Here is a 26384-nt window from a genome sequence, read left to right as displayed (position 1 = left end):
AAATTGTGGTCATACAGCAGACATACAAAAACTAGCATTTGTGACTCCTACACAGACCCCTTCTTTCCCCTTTCTTCAGAACGTGGTCACCTCCTCCTGCTTTTGTTTTTTTTCCTGACTTTTCGGTTATTTTACATGGGGAACACGGGAACTGGCAATAGAGAATTTGCAGTATGCTTTGTGTAGATACAATTGCAATGGCCATTACAATGACAATCCCAGTAAATGGGTACTCGCATACAGTGGTTTCCACTTCACTTGAAAAATATACAGCCCCCTTCACCTGGGTTTATTTCTTTAGCCCAGCGTCAGTTATTTTTTTTTTAAATTTACGACGTATTTGTTAACTTACTGCTGTATTGTTGAAGAGACGAGGTCAAAATCACCTGAATGATAGCATCCTCCCCCTCTGTCGTCACTGGCTTTGTCACCCTGCTGCTGCCTGACATTTCTGTCTGAGGGAAGCCACGGGAATGCAGGGGGGGAAAGCCAGGCATATTGGTGGAGGCATTCGATGAATATAACCTAATTTTCAACACGGAATGTGTGGTATGAAAAACACTGCAACAGAAATAATTAATTGTCTTGAATCAAGGGTCAGAGTGAATTTAGGAGGCCTAATTGGGATGGCCGTTTGAAGCAAAGGGCATTGTTCTTTCCCTGGTCTTCAGGAGGGTGAATTGAAAACTGCTGTCACAGTTAAATATATTTCTAAAACGTAAAACAAATTTCCAAAGTAATTATACTGTTAGTAACCTTGTTATTTATAGAAGTGCAGTATCTTATAATAATATCTTGTCAGTTTGTTAGAAATAGAGAAGTATGAAACAGAATCGGGAAATACCTACTAAGTTTTGTGCAACAAAAACTGCTGTTGACTTCACTGCTTGGTATCAATGGGCATTTTCCCAAAAGCATATTGCATAAGGGACTTGGGATTTGGCTGACATTAATTATCCCTCAGATTCTGTGCTCTTTCACTACTTCTGCATCTAATGTTAATTTATGCTTGATAGATAGCATCCACAATAGGGAGTGAAGTACTACCTCAGGGGGAGTTTCACAAGACATGTGGCCCCCTGACATTCCTCTCCATGCCAAAGGGGCACATCTGCTCCTACATACCTTAAAGGGCGATGTGTTGACTCCCCTCCACAGCTCCCCAGTTCAGCTGACTGGCTGCAGATCCGGGTGGAGCCAGGGAAATATTTATTTTTCTGTTGTGACTAATGCTGCTGACCACTGCTCTTTTTTAAGTCCTTGGCGTTTTGTCTCCTGCATCGTAACACACTGAAGAGTTTCCTGCAGGCAACTTTTTCACACCTTGCACTTCCTACAATTTCTCTCGTGCTCTTCATCTCCTCCTCCAGTGTATATCTTGATGCTAAAAGGATGTCCCCATTCTTGATTCAGCACCCCTGAACATCTTCTGTTTCCTCCTGGAAGTCATTTAGGAAGAGAAAATCATATGAAAAAATCTTCCAGTGTTCTCCTACTCTGTGCTCTCATGCTTGAACAGTGTCCTCCCAACAGTCCTCAGTTCGTACTTGCCTTGTGCCACAATATTTTAAGCTTTTAGATGCACAAAATGTATCAGAATCTTCAAATAACTTTTTTTTTTCCCCGTGATGTATATGTGATTTGGGGGAATACACATGATTTATGAAAAGAATATCATTAATATGCAGTGTAGTCGCTTGGGGGGGGGAGAAATGTTTCAAGTGATTTGTGTAAATCCTTCGCATCTTTTTTTAGTTTAAAAATTTCACATCATTTATAACTTCATTTCCAAATGCTTTACGATTTAATAATTTCCATATGCCACATACAACTTTCTGAAGCTCTTCTCTAGACATTACCTAATTCATTTTAAAAATCATCTTGGAAACATTGAGCTGAATTGTTCTACATGAACCATTTATAAATAAATTTGGTGAGAGCTTTATTTTCTTTTATTCCTCTGACCAGCTCATTATCTTTATTTTGTGTACTTTTCTGCCACAATAAATGTTACTTTATGCATCACTGAGAATAGGAGTTTCTGGAGTAAAGATGAAAAGTAAAGTTAGGGGAAGGGGAAACATGTTATAGAATGTCACAGCAGATCCCACTGCGGTTGCTGTTGAAAATATCCTGCTGTAAACTTTGCTGCTTCTTTTGGTGTTTAATTTGAGGATTGATGATTCTGTCTTTGCAGACTGTAACAGAGAAGCACAAGCTAAATGTACCTGAGACAATGACTGAGGTCCTGGATGTTTCAGATGAAGAAGGTGAGCAACTTTGCTAATTCCTATTCCGTATCACTTATGTAACCTGTAATATAGGCTCAAGATAGCTGCTTGAGTACTTTGACATCTTGATTTTGCAGTGCTTGAAATGAAGTTCTATGTAATGCCCTTTTTTTAATGATGTAGTCATTATGGCATTTGCAAAAAGATGCCAAATGTTGACCCAACCCAAAAATCCTGGACCCCTACATCTTTTTCAGAAAAAGCTTATCTGAACCAAATCAATGAATGAGAACATTTCCTGACTTCAGATTTTGAAATCTAAATGTAGATTTGTCCCAAAGCTGGGTTTGACCCTCCCGTAAAGAGAAATTTGAACAGTAAATTTTTTGGATCAATGCCACCTATTTCAGATACATATATCTAGGAGTTCTGCCTAACTGGAAACATTTGTGTAAGAAGATGCATAAGGTAGAAGGTGAGGAGACTGTTCCCTTGAGGGAGCTTTTGGCACACACGAATCACGGATACGTACGGCATGACATAAAGTAACAGCATGCTAATAAGTTTGGCACTTTGGTTTCAGAGTCTGTTTTATGTACAGACAGGAGGCATATGTTGTACCTCTTAGTTAAGTCCCAAGAAAATTTCTGTGAACTTCTGGAGGGACTGATAAAGTACTGCGGTTTTATACAGCACAGAATTAAGGAAATGGCTTAAAAACATCCCTTTCTAACAGTTCACAAGTGACATCTTACAAATTTTAATCGCAATGGCATCTGATAAATATACAGGTTTGCAAGAATTTTCTAAGTTCTTTTTTACTCTTGACAGTGTTAATTAATATTACAGTATCTTACATATGCCATGTTATGGTTATTATTATTTCATGCAAATAATTTGTAGAGCGACTAATTTCAAAAAGTCCTAGGGATTTAGGAACACAGGTCACAGGGTTGGGTTTTTTCTTTTACAAAGAACAGAAATGCACTTGTGGTTCTAAATGGTCCTGGAAGCTAGTGACATTTGTGTTCCTAAACTGCTTGTATTACTTTTTGAACTGGGATTTATGCTGATAAATGAGTTACACTCTTGAGAAAATATGGCATTTAGGCTCCAGATACTACTATTTTTTTTTTTTAATGCTTGCAAAGCTGCAAGCGAAAGCAAACAAGTGTGATTCAAAAGAAATTATTTTCTGCTGCATCACGATCAGTGAAATTATTTCTCTCGGCATATTTCTGCTACGTTTTCTCTGTTTAAAAAACAGTCAACTACTTGTGTAATTACTGTGATAAATGGGCTTTAAATTGCTTATAGCCTTATGTTCACTTTGTTGAATTTTCTCCCGATTTTCTGAACTACCATTTAACCATCTTTAAATCCACAAAGCCTAGTATGTCCTGCTTCTCCAGGATTAATACAGGGTGTTCCTGTTTCTCAAACCAATTTATATATCGTACAGCCTTTAAACACTCTGATGACGAACGCTTCAGTGATGGTGAAGCATATAGTGGCACAGGTGCTGTTAGCAGCAGTTCGTGGAGTAAGACTTACAAGCTTTCTCTTTTCGTTTAACTTGGATTGTTTGGTTTATTTTTTTGTGTTGAAGCAACATGAATTTGCTTAATCTGGGTGCCTAACACTGCTCCTTTTCATTCCTTTTGAAGTGTGACTGGGCGTGTGTTTCCTGAAAGGTGGGAGGAAGAAGGGAAGCCAGAAAATCCAAGATTTTTTATTACCTGTATCTTGAATATGTTGGCAGAACGTGCTGTGGCCATCCAGCATGACTAATGCTCTCCAGTGCTTTGAATTAACATTCTCTGCTTTCTGTTACCATCTGACACCAACTGTTTGTCAACAGCCAGCAGATACCACATAGGTACTCTGGCACGTTGCTGCTCAAGGCCGAGTACCGAGCACTCATACCGACAGTGCCTCTGTGATCCTGCTGCATGGCGTAGTCTTTATAAGAGCCTAGCAATAAGGTTTCTGTAATGCTGTGTTCTTAGCTGCTTCAAAGTGACACAATATATGTTCTGAAATAAATGAACGTGACACGGTAAACCTGCCAGCTGTAATTATGTAATTATAAAGTTGAACACAAGGAGAGTACTTGAGCAGATAAGTGTTTCAGGTCCCATTGTGGAGCTTGTTCATCACTGGTGACAAGTATATTGCATTTTGCCTGGGAAGCAGTTATATAGCATAATTGTATGCTGTTATGTTGCTAATGTAGTATTCATATTCCTAAAACAAATCCAAGTGCAACATCCAGTCTTAGCAGTGTAAAATAAAGGACCATATAGTCTATCAAATAGCTTGGCTTGGTATGTAAGGTCCTGCTCTGTGCAGCCTATTTTAAAATATTTTGGTTGGACTGAGTCCCACTTATTCTTCTTTAATTTTCATACTGCATTTTTATGTTTAGCAATTGTATTATTATTCAGAATTCTTTACCTTTTACTGTACCTGAAAAAAAAAAAAAATCTTTCCTTTGAACAGAACCAGATTATATTTTCTATTTAAAATTGCATTTGATTTTTTTTTTTAAATTAGATTACTGGTTTTTAGATTATAAGTATCAGAGTTAAGTACAGAAGCAGGTGTGCGTTGTCAGGGAAAGAGAAACACCCGTGCCAATAACAGACTAGATGAAATTGGATTCATAAGCTTCAGTGCAAGAATCAAGGAAGGAGGGGAAAAAAGGAAACTTTATAGGCTAGCAAAAACACGATTATTGAAAAATCCTACTTCATCTGCTGTAAGCCTGTTACATGGTCCTACGTGTATCAGATCCTCTGTGGCATTGATAAGTCTTTCCTGCTTTGTGATCATCAGGGCCAAAGATGTATCAGCACAGTTTTATCAAGCAGTTTATTCATACACCGCAGAAATACGCATGTGTACGTGTGTGTTACTGCTACTTTCTCTGTTTATACTATAGTCTACCATGAAGACCATTTAAGGGTGATCATCCGTTGTTACTTGCTCAGCACTGTGCACAGTGCAGATGTAATGCAATCACTGTTTAGAAGGTGGTGACCTGATCTTGCAAAAAAGATTGCGAAGTGCTTCTCCTTAAGGATGGGTGTTACACTACGGATTCCCAGAGGCCTAGCTGTTAAGTGATGTGGTTTCTGAAACACGTATCCACGCCAGCAGAAATGCTTTGTGTGGATAGAGTTGTACTAAAAAGACCTGTACGTTTTTATCATTGTATCTGGCTTAGCTGTTTGCATTGCTGCAAAGTTTAGTTCCTCTAAAGCTGTTGGCACAAAAGAAGCGATTTGCACCTGGGGGATCCTTACAGCAGTCAAGGGCAATGACTGCAAAGCATCTTGTGAAATGTATTTTAGTGACATCTACAGAATTAGTGAAGTTAAGCAGAAGCAGATGTTTCTGTTAGGGCTGAGTCAGTGAAAATCTAGAAAAGGCAGGAACCTTTCTTTTTATTCTTCCATATGTTAATATTGTATTGAGGAGCATGTTACTGCTCCTCTGTACTCATCCCATGCGTTATTTTTGTGGCAAAAGAGCTGTACAAACTGCCAATGGTTTCTTTTTGTGACTCCCATCTGAGATAGTACAGTAAGCGTAGTGGATAGACGACACAAGACCAGCCAGTACAACAGGTTGTCGGAGAGCTCTCATTTGTGCCTGTTCGGGCCTCCTCATCTCCTGCTTTTCAGCAGGAGTCACTGGACTGCTTTTCAGTCCAGTGAATTTTCAAAAGCTCTGGTTTCACTGTCTCTTTGAGACTAAGTTCTGGCTGCTGCAAGAAGTTGTCATAGATCTAACCGCACTTTCCCACATCCTCCATTATGTCAGCACAAACGTTTCACCATGTGGCGAACCAACCCAGAGAACTCATCTGTCTGAAAATTAATCTCTTTGTTTGTTCTGACAAGTTATTTTTTGGCCAGACTACTTTTGCAGGCAGAAGGGAATAGAAAGGCGGAAGGAGAAGGTGAGACCCCATTATCAGGAGGAGCATGCCCCTGAGATGGCTACCATAAAGGTCAGTTCACACCGCACAGTAATTAGCGCTGGCATTTCAATTGCAGAGAAGGGATAGGCAAATGTTGAGCGAACGATCATGTGCAAATAGTCAACAGAGTTGGAATCGCCATATCCAAAGAACAAACAGCGTCTCTTTCGTGAGGGACGCTTGTCTAAAAGTGCTAAAGAGTCAACTCTATGCCTGGCTGAAACACAAGGCGATGTTGTTGGCTTTTTTTTTTTAGCTTTGTGTTTCTTTTTTAAAAATTACAAATAATGAACTAATCTTAAAAAGAAGGTGGTTAGGACATTGAATTTCCTGAAGTGTTTCTAAAAATGGAAACAGCATCATCATGTGTCCCCTTAAATAATTCATAAAATAAAATATGCGTTAATGCCTACATATGATGATGACCCAGTGTCAGATTGTTGCATTTTTCCTCTCACAGAGTTGCTCTTCTTCTCCTTTTTAGTTTTAAAGTTTACTCAAAATTGTGATACTACATCATTCAAACATATTCACAGTAATAGCATCTGTGTACGAGTGGGGTTTGCTGTCCCTTCACGAATGGGCGTCGGTGACAAGGTGGCGTATCTGTGAACTACTGCATCGCTTAAGGACATCAAAAATGGGATCTTAGATTCCAGAAAGCAGTTCACAGCTAATCCATTCCTGATTACATCAGATTGCTGATTAAAAAGAAAAAATCCTTTTTGTTATTGAAAAAAGTAGTTTTCAGTGTAGACAATTTTTTTCCAGTGTACAGAAACTATCGACAAAGAGAACTTTCAAACTGCTTAGTAAGTCTGGTTCAGACATACGCTCACAAAGGACCAAGAAGTTACTACTCCACGGACAGATACTCCAGTAGGGTTTAGGGATTTATTTCTGGCACTGTTGATGATTCCTAAATGACTCTGTGGAAGTCACTCCAATTATCTCAGTCTTCCAGTTGTAGAATGGAATAACGATAAGCTGCTTTGCCTGGCGTGTTGGGAGCTGTGAAGAAAATGCCACACCTGTCTGTCTACCTACCTTTGTAACTGCTTGCCTGGAACTAACTGGCTATCTAGTTATTGTTGTGAATGTTGTTGTTATTAAAAGATAACGTGCTCTGGTACCCAAGAATGTTCTCTTGTCAAAGTGTATCGCTTCGTATTTGTGGTAACTGCAGCTTGCACTTTGATAACTGTACTGAATTCCTTAATAGTATCTATAACAGCAGCAAACAGTGCTAAAATACGACAGTGAATTTCCTGAGTGCCTCCACACGTGGCCTTACAGTACGCTGATACCTCGGTGTATGTGTGAGAAAAGGGCAGTTAAGTCTGGGCAGAACTCATTGCTCTGGGACATGCACATAATTCCACTGAAGTAGTGGCTTAATTAGTTAGAAGACTTAAGGAATACCTTTCCTTAATTAAACCTGGAAGTTAAAATTGCAGCCAGTAACTGCTCTTGGTTAGACTTAAATAAGTTGCTGTTGCTGCACGTTACACCGTAAATTCAGAATAACACTCTAAATGAAGCATCTTATAACCCGTAGTATAAAACATAGCCAAAGATTGTTGATTTACAGAAGTGTTCAGAAAGAAAGAGCTGGTGAATAAGAGTTGATTCTTAAAACTTCACTGATGGTAACCTGCACAGAAAATATGCCAATGTCTACCTCCCATTTCCTAGAAATTTATATGCTTTAGATGGCCTGGAAGGTTTGTTATGCAAAGAGTTTCTTGCTGGTACATTTTAACAAGGTCATCCAAGAGGAAGGGAGATTCTTCTCTGGAAAGTTGCTTTTGTTTCCATGGTATTGTTGAGATTACTTATATTTTCTTTTTTTTTTTTTCCCCTGAGCAAAATGAAATTTTTTTTTCTTGAGTGCCAGATGTGCAAACGCAACAGAAAATCCGAAAATTGGTTGCCTTTTTTTCATTCATGTGTTGTCAACCCAAAAGGTTCTCAATATAATGGTTAGCTGCTCAAGTTTTCTCCTCTAACTTTATCGACATTGTTGCTAGGAATGTGAAAAAAATGTTATAACAAAGTCTTACTTGGATTTTTCATTGAAATCTTTCACAGAGAATATAGCTTTTTTTTTAATATCTGGTATTGTCATTGGAAAGAAATTAAATTATTTTATTTTTATTGGGGTAGAATTGCTAAAGATGGCTCACTTGTCAACATTTTAGTAATGAAAAATAGGAGATTGTGGTTAGGTCGCAAAAAATTTGGCAAAAGTTTTAAAGAAACTGCTGGTTTTCATTTGCGTCAGTGTTGACAAAAAGTAGAATTGACCAGATGAGCAATAATAAATGATGTCAACAACATGTGTAGGCACGACCCAAACTACAGACACACATTTGTTAGTGCAAAGAAGGAATGACATAACATTTTACAAATATTTTTAAAAGTGCTACATAAAAGAGCAGTACTTGCCATGTGAATTTCACAAAGGCAAAATTAGGAAATACTTTGTATCTTTGGGAAGAAGGAAAAGACTTTTTTTCCCCTCTTTTCATTTCAATGCATGCAGAGTCTTGGTCAGCAGATTTGGTGGGAGTCATAGATATCTGGACTAGACCAAGCTTTCCTTCCTTAGTGCCCAATGTGTTTCATATTTTATAGGAAATATTTACCCAGTTTAGGTTGGGTTTTCCCCTTCCATGAGAAGAAAGCAGTGCTCCGATGGAACAAAAAGCTAAATCAGTTCTCCATCACTTTCCCCAGTATGTTCTTTTAATGTCATTTTCTGCCCGGAGTTCTTTGTGGGACCCGCTTTATTGCTCCTCTCGAAACTACACGGAGACCTCGTTCAAGTCCCAGTTTGACTGTACGTGGCATAGTAGCCCCACCGCACCTCAGACGTTTCAGCGTGCCAGTTAGTATCGATGACCTACCAAGGCTTCTGTGGCTTTGGGAGGCAGGGATAGTTTGTTCTGGTCCACTTCTAAAAAAGGCAGTGCTTTTATTCTTTGTTACCTAGATCCAACGAAACAACTTTGTAAGTACCATAGTAGCCACCTCTGAAATACTGGAATTCATTTTGCAGCAGGTTAATTTGCGAGAAAACAAAATCAAGGCGTCTCCCCCTCCCCACAGATCCCAGAGAGTAGACATACAGGTTTTTTTCTTTTCGTTTTCTTCACCTTCTGTCTTTCTGCAAGTGCTGCATTGAGCTACCAATAGCTGACGTGATGGTTCATGTTAAGTCATGTATCAATATATGAAACCGTACGTGAAACCCTGCTTTCCCGACTGACTAAAAACAAAGAAATTTAAAGCATTGGCTAAACTGTAATTCAGGGAAACTTCTAGTGTATGGGGGCCATTAAATAGAGGATTGATTTTAGGGAAGTGAAGGTGTCCAAAGAAAGTGTCGGAGAAACTCTGCGTTACACATTCCCTTAAGGATGCTTCGGGACTTACATATTCTGTAAAAAATCGTGCTTGCCATAGCTGTTCCTTCTCCATCTGTTACTTTAAGGAGCAGCACTTATGTGGGGAGCTGTAGACTTATCTGTATGCTGCAGAGAAAACAATAATTTTGGCAAACTCACATAACTGTATCCGGCTTTAAAAACATCTATTAAAAGCAATTTCTGGCAGTTTCTATCACAGCCCTCTTTCTTTTTTTTTTTTTTTTTTTTTTTTTTTAACTTTTGCCTATATTTTCCTCTGTGTTTTGCGAAAAACAATTCCAGAGCAATTCTCATACAGCAGTCGTATTTTGCAATTCACTTACGTAGCAGGAAAACTAGAGGGATGGTAGGAACTGCCTTTGAGGCTTCCCTAAACAAGTTGACTCTGTAGATGCACGTCCAGCAAATTTTAAAACTGCTCACTCGATCAACCATTTGCATAGCTCCCTGATATCAGAGGATAATTTCTGAAAAAAAGCTGGTCTGTTTTAGAAACGTTACTGAAACGCTTCTCCTGTGAGCCAACACCGATTCGCTGAGCTGAGAGTTGCATGTGGCTGGGTGACTCAAAGCTACTGTCTTGTAAATGTTACTTTGCATTTAAAACACGTTTTTGATCTCAAAGTGGTTCGTGATTGTTGCTTGATTTACGCAGCTATATAGGTAGGACGTACCCCTCCCTTTTGTAGAATTTAGGGAGAACTAAGAAGTAAAGTACAGCAATAGCAGTGTGGGTCTCCAGTTTCGATGGTTTGGTAAAATCCTGTGTGTTCGGCCAAACTGTCACTGAAGGAGCAGGTATGTGGTCTCAGCGTGTGGCCTGTTTCTCTTAGTAGTCCATTCAATGATTTCTGATGCTCAAAACCTGTGTTCAAACACGGGAAATCATCAGCATCAAAATTAGCTTTTTGTTTTCTCTGTACTACTCGCTTAGAGTAAGGCAAATATTTACTGTCCGGGTGGCCAGTCAGATCTGCCCAGGTGCTTCCCTTCCTGCGAACAGGTATCTTAGAAATTGAGATCCGTTGCTGTATCTGGATATTATGGGGTCGTGATACCCAGAAATAATATGTGGTCAGCATAAAATGTAAGGAAAAAAAAAAAAAAGAGGAGCAGACCAGTAAGAGTCATGATACGAATATTGCTGACTTGAGCAAAAAGTTAATTAGTTGTGGATTTTTGCGAGTTGGTTGGTTGGCTCTGTTTTAATGCAGATTTTGAAAACAGTTCTGGTTGTGACAAAGATTTAAAGCTTTGTCTAAAGTGTTACTAACAACCATCAATGCAGTTTTCACTCGCCCATTGTAAGTTTCTGTATCAGGCCTTCCTTGCCTTAAGTGTAGTATTTAAATCCTAAAGTTTATTTAGTTTTCCCATTCTGATTCTTAGGTTTACTTTCTCTCTTTTTCACCTCTCCATTCTATTTTCATTCTTTCTTTCCCTCCCTTGGATCCAATGCTGCCAAGTGCTGGGTCTCCAGTTTTGCAGAAAAGGCCACTTGATTTAATAGTTTTTGTAGGTGGTCAACACCTCATAGAAATGTTTAGCACCTTGTTTAGCAGGTTCGTATCTCCTCATTTTTCCTAGTAACAGGCCTGGAACCTGCTAAACTTGTACTGTCTGTGATCCCTTCTCCCTGCAACCTGGCCATTGCCTTTGTTTCCATCTCCTTGCTTCCAGTGATCTCTCCCCTTTGATTTTTTTCTGTCCCCCTTCTGAGGAGAAAAGAATGAACCCCAAGCGTTGCAAACCTGTTCAAAATGTATGCTTCGGGGGGGGGGGGCTCGTGTCTTGTCCCAGGGCACTAGTTTGGCCACTGGAAACAGATTAATGGACTAACCAGCTCATTGCTGTGAGTGTGGTGGGACCATGATGCTTTGTGTGTTATGCTCTGGAAAAGCTACCCATCGTACTGGGAGCTATTGACATTCTGCAAAGAAGAAACAATAGCAGCAGCAAGTGCAGGGACTTGGCTATTGGCCACTTTCTTGTGTAAATATAAACAGATTCCTAGGTTTGGGTATTTAATTTTTATTTTTTTTTCTTTCTGGTTCCAGTGTCCTGACCAGTAAAACCCTAGTGTTTCCTTTAAGAGAGTCCAGGTACTTGATACTTCCTTCTAGTGCATTTTATTTCCTTTCAAACCTGCCCTAAAGAAGATGATGTTATTCAGAAATGCAGATTTGGACAAAATTTTTAGAGATATTTGAGAGAGGGGCAGTAGCAGGGATGAAGCCAAGGCTGAACAGGAATGCTTTAATTGGGGCACAGTGCTAGCTCACCCAGTGTTTTGTAGTGTGTTTCCCCCATCACGTAAACCTCTGAAAGTCTATGGGTACCACTGAAGAAAGGAAGGTGTTCTTTCAAGTAAATAGAAGATAAATCACTAAGTCGGTAACTCATCGAAATCCACCTGTGAGTTCATAGATGGCCACTGCAAATCATGGAGCATCAATGTCAAAGGCTATATTTGTCACGAACTGCTTAGGAAGTGGCAAAAACATTACTGTCATTAATTTGATGGGGAATGTGATGGCAGATGAATTGTTTCTAGCGTGATTAAAAAGGATAATTTCTTGTACCGCCACAAAACTACGATCTGGTAAGATGTGCTGTGTAAAGAAGCTTGAGGTCAGCTGAATATGTAATTTCTTCTCAGCAGATAAGATGTCTGTGTGTGTTTGAATTGGCTGAGACTCAGGAATATAGCTGTGTCAGATATTTTAATGACAACAGAACAGTACTGGCAGGATGAATGAGTGCTTGTTACACAGACTCAGAACAATTCCCTTTGCATATGTGCAATTGCCCTGCAAAGCAGGAATTAAAGGCACTCGGGTAACCAAATTGTATGAAATTTTATGTTGCTACACAATCATTTTGACTTAAATACGTATTTTTTTCCCTTCGTATACTAGCATGTGCTACTTGTTTTGGGAGTTCATCTCATTAAGGAAGGATGGAAGGGCATGAGAGGTTGGTGGGGAGTGACTTGAACTTCTAGTTCACTCACTCAAGACTAGTGTGCTAGCAAGTAAGCTGTGTTACCAACAGATAAATGTTCTGAAGACAATGTGAAATATTCATGGATAGTCTTATTACTGTTTGCAGATGTTCACATCACATAAAACAGCTAGTGTCACTTAGACCCATTATCGACAGCTCTTAGATGAGAGGCCAAAGCTGAAATAAGACTGGAGTTTGGATTTTTTTTTTTTTTTAAAGGATGTGGGTGTGATGAAAGCGGTGAAGATTTTGCCTTTGTTTCTATTATAGATGGAATGTCTGGCATGATTATAAGTATCTAGTTTATTTGAAATATAACTTGAAATTCCTTTTACTGTTTGATTAACAGCATTGCCTTAATATCTTCCAAGTTTTCGCTAAGCCCCATGCTTTATAATGTGACATTCCCAGGAAACAGGAGGCATCATCTGTCAGAAGACAGGAAACATGCAGTGATTAAATGCATTTTATTGTTTTCTGTGAAACTGTGCCCAGTTTCTCCCTCTTAATGTGGGCAGATGGAATTTTCAAGAGCTTTTGTTGTTATACTAAAAAGAGGTAGGCCTCATTTTTACATATAATATTTGTATATATAAAAAATATTTTTAAAACCCTAAAGGTTACTTAGTTTTAGATGACAAATTATAAATTATTTATTTATTAGCTGAAACATGAAGCTAGAAAAATTAGCTTGATTTGTTTCATGAAAACAAACATCAAGATTTCTTCCTTTAGTAGTGAGCACCACTCCTATAGCTTGTAATACCAATAACATTTTGCTGAGCGGGGGGAAGATGCTCTACCAGAAATAGCAGCAGTAACAGTAGTTGGGTTTTGCAATTTTGATTTATTAAGACTTTAAATTACACAAGCGGCAACTGTCCTGACGCCCAGATGAATTCTCTTTGAAACAGCATGGATACCACTTACCTAACCTTTACAATCCTTCGCGTTTGTCAGCATATCGAGGTGAATTATTGCCTCTGGGATGTGTAGCCCCTGAAGGCTGTTCCTGTATAACAGTTCCAGTCTCCTTTGTGTAACTGAGCTTCAGGTTCTTGACATTTGCCCATGCAGCTTAGAAAATTAGAAACTTTGAAGATATCGGTGGCCTAGGGTCATGTTGTGTGGTTCTGTGGGCCACACCAAGCCCCTGGCAGGCTCGTACAGTAGTACTTAACCACTGGGAAAGTGAAATCTCCAGGCAGAAACTGTGGAGAGAAAGCGTGTTGCAAATGGGAATGAAAAGGAACATCTACATGTTGCTTGGCAATGTAATCTGTTTTGTTAGTCTGCTGGGGAAAAGCAAACTGTGACTTCATATAGACAGAATTTCCTGGGGAAAATCATTTTGGACCTAAAAAAAGAAAATTAAACCCTGTTATTCAGAGTATATGCAAAAAGGTTACTATGTCAGATAACCAATGATCATTTAGGCTTTGATTCATTATGAATTACTTTTCTGATTAATGATCGTTAACATCTATGCATGTAAGCTTATTTCCAGTTTCTGGATATTGCCGTGTTTTAGAAATAAGAATTTTTTTGCTGATCACAGAAGGGTGTTGGAACATGGGTGAGACAGCCTCGTATGATGTGGAGTTTGGACAATGGAGAGTTTAAATTAGGATTTGCAACTATCAGGCATAAGGCCACAGAAAACACCTTTTCAGCTGAAAACACATAGCTTACGGTCAAGTAAGTGGTTATATTTAATAATAAACTGTCAGGCTGTGATACAGTATAGCTGTGACCAGAGAGCTAAAATGGATAAAGGAACAGAGAAATGATGCATTAGAGAGCAGCAAAGAAATTTGCCCCTTACCAGTATCTGCAACAGCAAAAATTAGATTAAATTTAATTGATTAATCACCTTGATTTCAATTTTTTTTAACATCTTGCTTGATGTGCCAGTTTCATTAAATACATTAATTGCTTGTGGTTTGCAGTGTTTCCTGAGTGGAAAATGCCTTCCTGTTTATTGTGCCATCCAGTTGTTAGATCCCCACATGTAAATGAAGTCATACTTGTGTGTGTGCTTATCTCTATCCCTTCTGTGATTGGTTTAAAGGTGATGACACAATGACAGGAGATGGAGGAGAGTACCTTAGGCCAGAAGACCTCAGAGAACTAGGAGATGACTCTTTACCAAGCAGCCAGTTCTTAGATGGTATGAACTACCTAAGGTACAGCTTGGAAGGAGGACGATCTGACAGGTATTTGCCTGGACACATATCTTTTCTTATGATAACTCTGCACCCATTTTGTTATAAATGTTTGAAGTCCCTTTCTCGGGAGGCACGGGATGCACTTGTCAATGTTTCTTTATTAGGTATGTCAATGTGGCAGTTGCCACTTCGTAGGAGGAAAGTGTGGTCAGGAGGAATATTTCCTGACCAGTCCAGAAATGAATACATTTGGCACTAATACTGTACTCAGAGTCTAGCAAAGAATTTCTTTGTGATTCTTACTTGGTTCTTGAAAAAGCGTGGCTTGCTTTATTGTCTTTGTGGTCAGGCAAAGGAAGAAGAGTCTATGGAAAGCGCTTATGAATCGTCCCCATCTCCTCCTGTCATGAGCCAGGGGATGGGTGGGTAGGTGGACAGGGTGTTTTAGCATTAGGCGAGCCAGCTTTTTAGAGTAGTTTGCTGGCTATGGATATAATGATAGGAGCAATGGACTTGGTCATTCTGCGTTGGATTGGCAGTGAGCGTATTGTCGGCAAGCACATTGAGTCTTTCTGTTTCATCGTGGTTGAATTAGCAGGAAAAAGAATCATTTTCCTTCTACTGGAAGGAAAGCAGCACAGTATTTATGTTGTAAATAAAAAAAAAAACACTATTGGAAAAAAGAATGTGTGTTCAGTCCAGAAAACTTACTGATTTGCTGATATCTAACAAGTTGAACTGAAGCTTAGATATATTGGTGGAGTAATAACGCCTGTAGCTTTAATCTTTTTTTTTTTTTTTTTTTTTTTTTTAGAGAATGTCATTATAGTCTACAAAAAATACGGAGTTCCCTTTTCAGAATGAGAGCCTTTACTAGTAAGCATAAGTGAGACTCAAACTGGCAGATTAACACCCACAGTTCTAGTTTAGAATAGGCTACCCAGGCATTCCTGTTCAAAAATGACAATGTCTAGTGTAAATCAGTAATGTATCCAGACTTACTGCCTTTAGAATTGGGGTTCGCTAAAGGGAAGAACAAAAAAAGTTGAGATCTTGGCAACAGAAGGAATTTTTAACCCACCTCCTTTTCCAGCCTTGATTGTTATTCTGGTAGCATTTCCGAAGCTCAGTGAAATCAATAGGATCCATTCTGTTTACTTCAGTAGGCTGTGAATTGCTCCTGGAACAAAAGATGTCAGGAAACAGTTCGGTTTGCCTCACAGCATGTGTAAATGCCTCATCATTCAGGTCTTACAAGCTCAGAGTCTTTGTTGGTTTTTAGACAGCTCCAGTGAATCCACTGAAAACAAAGTGACTCTGTAGCTTTTTAAGTCTGGGAGGATGTTTATGAACTGTATCAGAATGCTTAAAAATCAAAACCTTTTATCACCTGCTTTCAATGGTAACAACGTTTTAATGGTTTTTCATTTTAACATGTTGTATAGAAATGATTGTGCAGGCAAGCGTTAAGCCAGTTTCTGCTCCCATTTAGAATATTTTAGCTTTTAAATACCGTCAATGGATTTCAGTAGATTTTCACTGGCATCAAATTGATGTGTTTTATTTCGTGTTGTATGCAAATTATTTCACATCCTGTATCAAGCACGATTATGTTGAAATGAAGCAAAATTATAAAGGCAGAAAGAACAAAAGAAAAAAAGTACATCTTTCTAACTCCATGGTCTCATTTTCTGTCAGTGTTGGGTTACTGGTGGTAAGAATTTTCACAGAGACTGCTTAAATTATTTTGCTTTTGCTTTAATGTTATTGCGTTATACTGACTTTGGTTTTTCAAGAAATTCAGTAAAGCAAAATAGTATGAGCAGTCTAGACTCATGTAATGTTATGCATTAACAATTTGATTTAAAACCATGTCTTTTTCTTTTGTAACCATCTTCCCTGTTTATTTTATTTCTCTCTCCCCTTCATTCTTTTTCATATGCTTTCATTAGCACCATGCCCAGGTAGGTATTACATAGCATGAAAACACGTTGTCCGTATATCCTTTTTTGTCACCTATCTCTGTTCATCCATTTTGGAGGCCTGCTGTATGCTGGGAAGTTGATTTGGAGAACCAAATGAACAACGCTGCTGTTGGAGGTAGCTGTAGTCTCAAATGAGTGTGATACGTAGTGGTGAATACTGATCCAACAGTACTCTTTGTCTAGAAAGGTCACAGGGTGACATAGCCACTGTCCCACAGAAACTTCCCTGGTTCCTGTACAGATCCTGTTAGCCAAGGATCAGGGAAGCTGCACTAGATCACAGCTGGTAGGTGTCCTTCTGTCCTTCTGTCACTGTGCTGCTGGGAAGGTTAGCCGTTTTCCTTCTCTATGTGGCGAAACAGTGGTAGAATAAAAACCAAGAGAATGGACTCTACCCTAGCTGGATTCTCCCTCTGGATATTGAGAGCCAGAACTGATTTGGGCCGTATCAGATCACCAGTGTTTGAAAAGACTCCATTTCATTGTAGGTCCCTTCCACCTCTCTGATCTATGACAGAAAGGTGTGAGGAAGGCTTTCAGTCTTTAAATAGAGAAACGTTTTCAAGGCTGATTTATACGGTTTTCAATGATACCAGCTTCTTTTCCCAGCTTCTGAAACAACATGTACTACCCACAACAACAGAGTCAGCGGGACTAGGGATTGCTAGAGGTCTGTCTAGGCTGGCAAGTGGATGTGTACTGCAACGTGGTCTCCCGGTCATCCAGATTAGAAACTTGGCTAGAGTATGCTGCTCTTATTTTCTGGATGCCACCTGGGCTTTATTCAGGGCTTAGAAGAGGTGGATGATACTTGCCTGTGCATTACCTAACACAGGCAAGACACACTCTTATGTTCAGGAGCTTTGTAGCATTCCTGGGTTCCACAGTTCAGTCTCTGGGGCTGAGCAGAGTGCTGTTGACCCCACCACCCCTGTGACTTAAGATTTATCAACCAGATTTGGAAAGAATGGGTATTTAGACATTAGTTTTGTCTCTGTGATTTAGCGTTTTAGTTTTCTACAGAATTCCTGAAGACTTATTACAATAATATTGTAATATTATTATAATTCTGAATTATAATAATTCTGTTCGGTGCCACTACACGTCTGTAACTGGACTGTCGTTTCAGTCAGTACCTTCATTTCTAAGTCTCAGAAGCATAGACCTTAACTACTGGTTTGCTCTTCGTTTAGCTGGTACAGCACACAGAAGAGGGGCAGTGTCATCTGAACACTAGTTTTGCAATCAAGTGTAGTAAGAAATTTAGACTTCTAATTTCCTGCAGACCTCAGTCATGGTTGTGCATATCTTGCCTATAGATAAATCCATACCCTCAACGTATTGGGTATTTACTGGAGCTTACATGCATGTCTGCATAGCGGATATGTACTGGGCTATTTGTAGTAGTAGCAGTGCCAGGTACTTGCAGAAGGATATGGACAAAATCACTATACAGATAACCAGTCAAATCTAGTACCTACTGCCGTTCATTCAGTTTCTATCCAGGACATGATGTTAGCTGAATAGCAGAACCTACAACTTGGATGGTGAACCTCTTGCAAGCATTGCATGGTGCAGCCAGGCAGTTCTGAAAGTGTCCAACATTGAAACGAATCAAGGATAATGATGGCAAATGGGGTCTGCTACTGAGGCTTGTTTTTCAACCGAAGAACACGTGTGCACTGAAGGACTCTTGTTACGAACAAGCAAGGTGTACTCTGCCTATGCAATTCACACTAAAATGTTTAACCAAAATACTCTTCAGTCAAGATTCGCTTTCATAATTTTTTTTTCGGAAATGTTATATGCAGACAGTTAGGGTGAACTTCTGTCCCTAGTGAAATTTTGTTGGTGGTTTTAATGGAATCAGAATTTTATTCCAGAAATGCATAATCCCAATAACACATTAAATATCAGCCTTACATGTCTCACCGCTTCCACTTGTCTGGGTGAAAGACATTTCATGACATATAAGAGAAATTATGTATTGTTGGTTTGGTTTTTCCTCAAGACTTTCCTGAGGCTGATACTTGTGTGATACTTACCTTTGCTTTTAGTTTTGTACAATCCATCTAGTATGCTAAATAGGCATTGGTATGAGTCAATGATCAATAGCATGATTATTCTTCAATGTCATCTATTTCTAATAAAAAGAAGATAACCATTTGCTTCTGAAAATGGATCAAAAAATTATTAAGTGAATGTAGCTATTGTTAAAAAAAGGCTGATTGGTCTGAATCAGGTGATAAAATATGATTTCCAACAAAATCTGAATTTAAAGCACTTGCATCTCATGTCCATAATGTACACATGACTTCTTTATTGCTAACTGCTGAAAATGAATTATCCCTTAAAAATCTATGTATCAAGATAAACGGCCTACTGTTCTGATCCAGTGTGTTAGTCATTATGAGTACTACTCATGGATGTGTAAGCCGTGAAAATAAAACCTGCTTCCTTCAGTTGTATGTGCTATATTCCTCAAGATACAGAACAACATCACAGAGTACACGAACAACCTCTGAAGGTGGTTGATCTGTTGTTAAAAATGACTCCTGTAACACTACTGCTAGTAAATATTTAAAGGACAAAACTAGTGCTATTTGGTAGCAGAAACCCCATTTACCTCAATATGTCCTTCTGTGGTGTCTTATTTGTCTTTTTTTTTTTGCTTTTTGCTAGTGGATACTGCAGTTACATTCTGAGCCAGTGCTTGGAAGCAGCTTATTTACTGCCTTGCATCTCTCATTGCTACAGCAACCGGTTTTCTGTAGAGCTGTGTGTACTTACAAAGAAAACAGTGCTCACATTTGGACTGCCTCTCTAAAGATGCTGTTGCCATACAGAGGAAGAATTTTGTTTTACACAGGAGCTTGCGGCTGGCCACAATTCACCTTGCTGTGTGTACCTTCCAGGGGACAATATCAAGCTTATGTACAGTTTTAAGGGGAGAGAGTAGCTCGTAACAAAGCTTCAGAAAGAGGCATTTCGGCTTTTCTTCAGATGTTAGTATAATGCTTTTCCATAGTGATTTTCTTGTGTGACGTAGCAGGAGAGAGAACGTCTCCAAAGAGCCTTACTTAAAAGAAATTCACACTCTTTATTATGAGGAAACTATCATGCCACAAAGCCAAGTATACAGTATTTGTGACTATAAAATAAACTGTCATCTAGATTAATTTCTAGGTTCTGCGTTTTGAAGCAAATAAGTCAGTCAAAAGACTCTGTGGCCCTTGGTCAGAAAGGCAGCATAACACAGATTTGTAAAGCTCTGTTTTTCCCCCCATGACTATTATCTACTCCCCCTGGAAGCTGCATCATATTGCTAATAGCACGCTTTTTTCATTCTCCCACTCGCTCTATCATGACACCTTTACAACATCATCTGTACTGCTGATATATTGCTATGGCATCCTACCAACCTACCAGCCTGCGATCCTTCAGTTCAGACAGGTCCCACACGTTGAGCCATGCCTCCTACCTGAGGGACAGTGCCATGATTGACGATACGGTTGTAATCCCCAGCCAGCAGGTAAGCAAATGCTCTTAAGTTCATTCATCAGTTGGATAAATATGAAAATATAAAAGGATTCCAGTTTAGATTGTACTCATGATACCATGTCGTGTATGCTGCTTTGTTTATTTTAATATAAATCTCTCTAATTTTCGTTGATATTTAATGGCACGTTATGCTGTGCAATATTAAACTCTATTCCAAAATAAATGAATAAGCTGCGTGAATGTAGTACAGGGACTGTCTTTATAACGTTCTCCGTTTTAACTGATTTTTTAATGATGCTAACAGCCATTGGGCTATATATTCAGGTGATCTAATGAACTCAAGGCCATTGGCCTTAAAGATGCTATCCTGAAGCATGCTTGTAGTTAAAAAAAAAAAGATTTAGGAAATGCCACTTTGGTAAATCACAGCATTTATTTCACTGGGACCAATAACGTGATTTCTTTGAGCAAGTACAGAATGTTACAATAAGGGTTTATAATATCTTAATGCTATTATTACTCCTTTGTTTTCTTGTTAAAAAAAGTTTGAATGCTTTAGGTACTTCTGTGCAAAATATATGTTCTTATTGTTTGGTTGATTAATTGATTTTATCATAGTAAAAAGGAGGGTTTTTTGCTTACCAAGGTAACAACTCTGGCCAAAGAAGCTGAAAGGAATTCATATCGCTTAAGCTGGGGCCCTGAAAACTTGGACAATGTGACTCTTTCTTCCAGCCCTATTCATTCAGGGTGAGTGTATCAATTAGCATTATACTAGAAAAAGAGAAACGGAATACCTGCAGTGGCAGCAGCTTCAACTAATACTTAACTAGGGGTTATATTTTAATTCATTGCCTCCTAGAGGTGTCAATAAATTATGATCTCTTAAGCTCTGACAATCAAGGCAGCCTGAGTACTACACCATCCACTGAAATCACTGCAAGTCAGCGAACTGATGCCAGTGAGCTTTCAGTCAAATTCAAGAGGAATGAATGAGTCACTTGACACAGACACACAAGCATCCGAGTGAATTTTATGGAGAAATAAATACAGTGCCTTTTTAAAGTTAGTAATAATTGAGACCAAGGGCCTAATCACTCCAGATGGTGAGTACTTCCTATGCTAGTGAAGTAGTTCAGGTGAGCACCAACTCCAGTGTTTGTCATGATAAATAAAAAAAGAAACAGGATTTTAAATGACAGGAACTGTGTAACAGACAAGCAACCTAAACATCATGTGCTTTACACACATTTGGCCACTATGTTCATGTATTCTCACAACTGACTCTTTGTAAGCATTTGCGTTTAGGCAAGTTCATTGAAATGGAGTAAGACAGGTCAAAATGTAGGCTCAGCGAAATTCATACTTACAAAGCTTATCCTGGTTGGCCTCAAAATCTGTGCGTGCGTTTGTTTTAAGTGCTCTTACTTACGGTGTTTTAAGTAATTTTATTCTTTACACTGAATTCTACCCTTGTGTCCTGCCATCAGATTTGATGAGGCATGTGCAGATGAATTCATAAGAAACCGATGTCATACAAAAGCATTTGATTTCCGTGGAGCTACGTTGTACGCAGCTTGGCTGGACATCACAAGGAGAAGGATTTTTTTGTTAATCTCAAATGAGCTTGCATCCATCTTACAGTCCGTATCTTTCAAAAAACAACACTGGAGTCCCATTTGGGATGACAGGCAGAGGAACAACATTGTCATAACTGCGATTGCAAATTGAGTGATTTGTGACACACACTGAGAAGTTTGTTAGCTGGTAGCAGGATATTTGGCTGTGACCAATGTTGTTTGGATTTGCTTTTCTTGAGCTATAAAACTAACAAATTAAATGAAAAGATTTAATGTGTACAGTATGTATGTGTTTATATATATGTCAGTATGTAAGCTTTGAAATTGTTTTGGTGGTTTATTCTAACCCTAAATAGTTTACAGACTTTTTCCAAAGGATGTATTACTTTTCACTTTCAGAAAGGTAGGTCTTTCCAGCAATTGCAGAAGATGAACTAAATATTTTCTAGAAGAGTGGCATGTATTTCTTGGATGTGCAATCATTTTGTGTTTTTCTTTTAAAAAATATTAGTGATATTTAGATCTTTTTGGATGACCAGGATGCTAGTGGTGGGCTAAGAATATCTGATTTTAATAGGAGCAACGATCTCTGCAGCCTTGTATGAAATAGTGACATTTAACATGATACAGATTACGTTCTTTTTTATACATACCAACTAACTTGCCACTATATGTTGTGATAAAGAAGCCTATAATAATGATTACTCAGCCTTTGGAAAAGACTGTACAACACTTCATTTTTATCTTGCTTAGATTTGTCCGAGTCATTAAGTTAGCATAAACTGTTGGCGTGCATCTTGTTGACAGCTCTTTTTTAGGAAAATACGTTGACTACTAGAGTTCTGCTTGTAAGAGCTTATTTTAAAAGGGAAACAATTGTAGAAGTACTGCGTGCATGATTGTTGCATTCACTTAGCTGGAACAACAACAAATACGTTTGTCATTTATACCCCTATCATCACCTACACCTTCCTTCATGCACAGACACGCGCTATTACTAGGTTCTTATGAACTAGCAACACTGCTGACGTTTCAGGTGCACACATTGAAGGAGTATATCTCTGTCACAAAAGAAAACTCTTAGTGTCTGAAAAGAAATCGTGTATAAACATCATTAGTGGCTTTAAGCAAGGGTACGGCCTTGGTTTTGCCTAAGACACTGCAAATGTATTGAATTCAGACGGCGTTTTTATAAAGTAACATGTCAGCAAAGTATTGGACAGTAATTTATTTGGCGCAGATGATCTTAATTTGGTATTCTGTGCAATCTGAGAAAAAAATGACATGATTCTCTCCCTGCACTACTTCAGTGGCTAACCCCAAATTGTTGTTGGGTTCTTACTGATCTCCCATCGTGGGGAAGTGTTTCTGTGGATCACAGCATAACACCCCCAAGCAAAAGGATAAATTTATAGAGAACTGCTCTCTTGGTGTGGAATTTCACAGGCGGATATTTCAGCCTTTGCATAACTAACCAAAACTTCTCCTACGTCTGAAATTTCCCAAGGGGAAAATGGTTTAACCATCCATTTAAAATTTAAATGTAACTATTGTTTCAATATGTTGATAATTTAATCAATAAGGAAAGAAAAGCAAGATCTCTGGTTGGAGTCTTTGGCAGCCATTTCGAAAACAAGAAAATAATTATCTCTTAAGAGGTAACACTCTTTTGGTGCTGACAATCTCAACATAAACATCTCCTGCTCATTTTACACAGCTAATAGTTTCCGAATAGTTTCATACATTGGCTGAAGGAAAAAGTATAAATTCCTGCATTTAAACTTCCTTTCAGCAAATCAGATTTGCTTCTCCTGATGAAGCTATCTGATCTTACATATCGAGCAAATTTAAAGATGTCTGAATATGCCAGGAAGTTTGGGTGCTAAATACTCAATAAGGTAGAGATTTTTTGCTTTGCTGGTAATATTAGGGGATATTATGTATAATTTCCTGCTGAAGCGTTATGAGAGACAGCACTAATGCCTACATAACTGCAAATGCGTTTCACAGTTTTGATCTCATACCTCACGATATCGTATTGTAGAAGAACACATATTTTCATTAAGTTGGAAGGCAATAAAACCCTGAACGGGAAGATTTCTTTTCACTTGCAGCATTTAGACATTGCTTGACAGTATCATATTCTTATGTCTCTATCACCCACAGTAGTTAAGTGTGAACGGTAAAGATAAGGCTGACTGTAAGATTTTAGAGTAGAAATTATGTGCAAAATTATGTTGTTTTCATACCTGGGTTCTGGTGATACAGTGAAAAAAAATTCCACAATTTAGTTGTATAGATTGTATTTCTAACCATTCTACTGACAAACATGTAAAGGTGTGGTAGATAAGAAGAGAGGCAAATCTGACATATTTTCAGGAACATGGCACTGCGAGCAAGGATCTTTGAGTTCATGCTTGATATTAACTTGCTTTTGTGTTCCAGAGCAAGATAATGTGGCAGCTCTGCAGTTTTTCCAGTTCTGACTTGCTCACAGTAAAACTCCTATTTAATGAAAGATATTGATTTAGTTTATATAATTTGATGAAGAAGTCCCTATTTGACTAATAGATGGTCCAAGCTTATCAGTACTTGTATCTGACAGAGTGAAACAGTTGGGATAATATTAGTGAATTTACCTTTCTGGAAGTTGTTGCTTCCATCAGTGGAAAAGGGAGAAGGATGAAGGGTGGGCAGGTTGAACTGTGACAAATAATGTGAATTATCATTCTTAGCTGCATGTCTGCCAAAAAGGAGACTGGATCCTTGCTAACAAGGTAAACAAAATATATTTCAAGTGTTGTATTTTGAATCCGTAATATTGTTTTCCCCAATGTGAGATTAATTTCCTGGAAATAGTTATGGAAACAGGACCTGGCAGCGACCAGCTGATAGTCATTTCTAAAATCTGAAAGTCTAAAAGTTTTCAAATTATACCGTAGCCTTTATGACCTTTATTCAGAAAGTTGCAATAAGGAAAAACAGCAAATGTGTTTCATTAATAGCAAATCACTGTTCATGTCAGTGGAAGAAAATGGCAACGGAGAGTATATATAATAAAAAGCGCCATCAGAAAACTGACTGGCCATGTCACACATTACTAAGAGCCTGAACAGGTCAAACTGAACGTTTGAAATTTGTCATTTTGTAGTGCAGAACAAAAGGAGGACAAGAAACATGTTGAAACGGAAGAAAGTGGAGGACAGAATATATTGATAGGAAATTTGAAGAAAAGAAAATCATCATTTATTGTGTTACCAGAAACACTGGCTGGAATTCCCTTAGATACCTCGCCCTTTGATATACCGTGGTCCAAATTTTAGATGTACCTAAACCAAGCAGCATTTCCCCTAATCTGGTTCTAAAAGATTTACTCCGAATCTAACTGTATATTTTAGGTATCTGACTTCCAGTTTGAGAATGTATATAGAGAAACCAGATCACTCTAGCTTTACTGCTGTAGCAGCAGTAGCCATTTGTAACCAAGGATGTTTATGTAGGCTTATTTTCCATACTCACTCCTATCTTCTCACATGTAATGAATATGCATATATACGTATATGTTCGTGTGTTTAATTTAGAAATCTGTTTCATTTTTCCAATATTTCAGTATTTCATTTAACTCATTCTTTTTTTCCCTTTCTTTTCCTTTTTGATGTTAAATCATCTATTCTATTGCAGATGCTCCTCTCCATGTCTTGATCATGACAACAGCAGGTGAACTTCTGCATAATTTCTTTCTTTAATACATTGCACTTCTCACCCACCCTATTTATCCTCCTCTCTTACCTCACTTCAGGATGCTTTAGTGTTTTGATAGTGCACGTTAGCCAAGAGAAAAAAAAAACTATTCTGCCTAGCAGTAATAGCTACACATGGCCCTGTTCCTCTTCTTATACAGTAAGTGTCTACTTTCTCCCATCTGCTCTGTCCTCTATAAGGAAAGAATACTGGACACATAAGTCCACTGCAAAAAATTTTAACAAAGCTCCTTATACATTCCTAGATTTAATAAACAGTACATTTTATCTGTTGGTGGCATGGTTTAATATTGTTAAAAGGAAGGAAACCCCCGCACACACACGAATAATCCAGCATGAACCACTGTAGACAGGTTTAGTTTCAACTGTTGTATTACAAAGTGGGCCTTTTATCTCACTTGTCTGTATAAAGAATATTGCAGAGCCACTCCCTAGGCCATATTTTCCAAATTGTGCCACCATATTGGAATCAGTAGAATAACAGCACAGACCCAGTATATTTAATTTTTCATGCCACACGCATTTTTTGTGTGACCTCGGTTAATCAGTGGTTGAATCGCTGGCACGTTGCCTCCTGCACAGAGCACCTGAAGCCGTATCTTCCCAAAGGAGATTATTTTCACTTGGCAAACTGAGTGTTTGTTGGCACAATACCTCTTCATCTCCTTTAACATAGCCGTAGAAAGGTGAAAATCTTAAATATTCAGCTGTTCAGAATTATTAAATGGCTAAA

General features: G+C 38.5%; 1 protein-coding gene across 8 annotated transcripts in view; it reads left to right on the top strand.

Annotated features, from left to right (window-relative positions):
* Positions 1-26384, top strand: part of ANK2 (ankyrin 2) — a 380502-nt gene that overhangs the window by 296442 nt on the left and 57676 nt on the right. For 7 of the 8 annotated variants that reach the window (XM_087737387.1, XM_087737386.1, XM_087737390.1 and 4 more), the window contains 5 exons: positions 2198-2270; positions 14728-14872; positions 20239-20341; positions 20957-21060; positions 25572-25607. In XM_087737387.1, the coding sequence (XP_087593513.1) occupies positions 2198-2270; positions 14728-14872; positions 20239-20341; positions 20957-21060; positions 25572-25607 (461 nt within the window). Of the gene's footprint in view, positions 1-2197; positions 2271-14727; positions 14873-20238; positions 20342-20956; positions 21061-24625; positions 24668-25571; positions 25608-26384 lie in introns of all 8 variants that reach the window. The other variant, XM_087737391.1, reaches the window with a different exon arrangement.

This window comes from Nipponia nippon, unplaced genomic scaffold (genome assembly GCF_047370975.1).
Source record: "Nipponia nippon isolate SJK-2023a ecotype South Korea unplaced genomic scaffold, ASM4737097v1 scaffold_6, whole genome shotgun sequence".
Lineage (NCBI taxonomy): Eukaryota > Metazoa > Chordata > Aves > Pelecaniformes > Threskiornithidae > Nipponia > Nipponia nippon.
The sequence above is the reverse complement of the archived record's forward strand: the minus strand, read 5'-3'. Positions and strand labels throughout refer to the sequence as shown.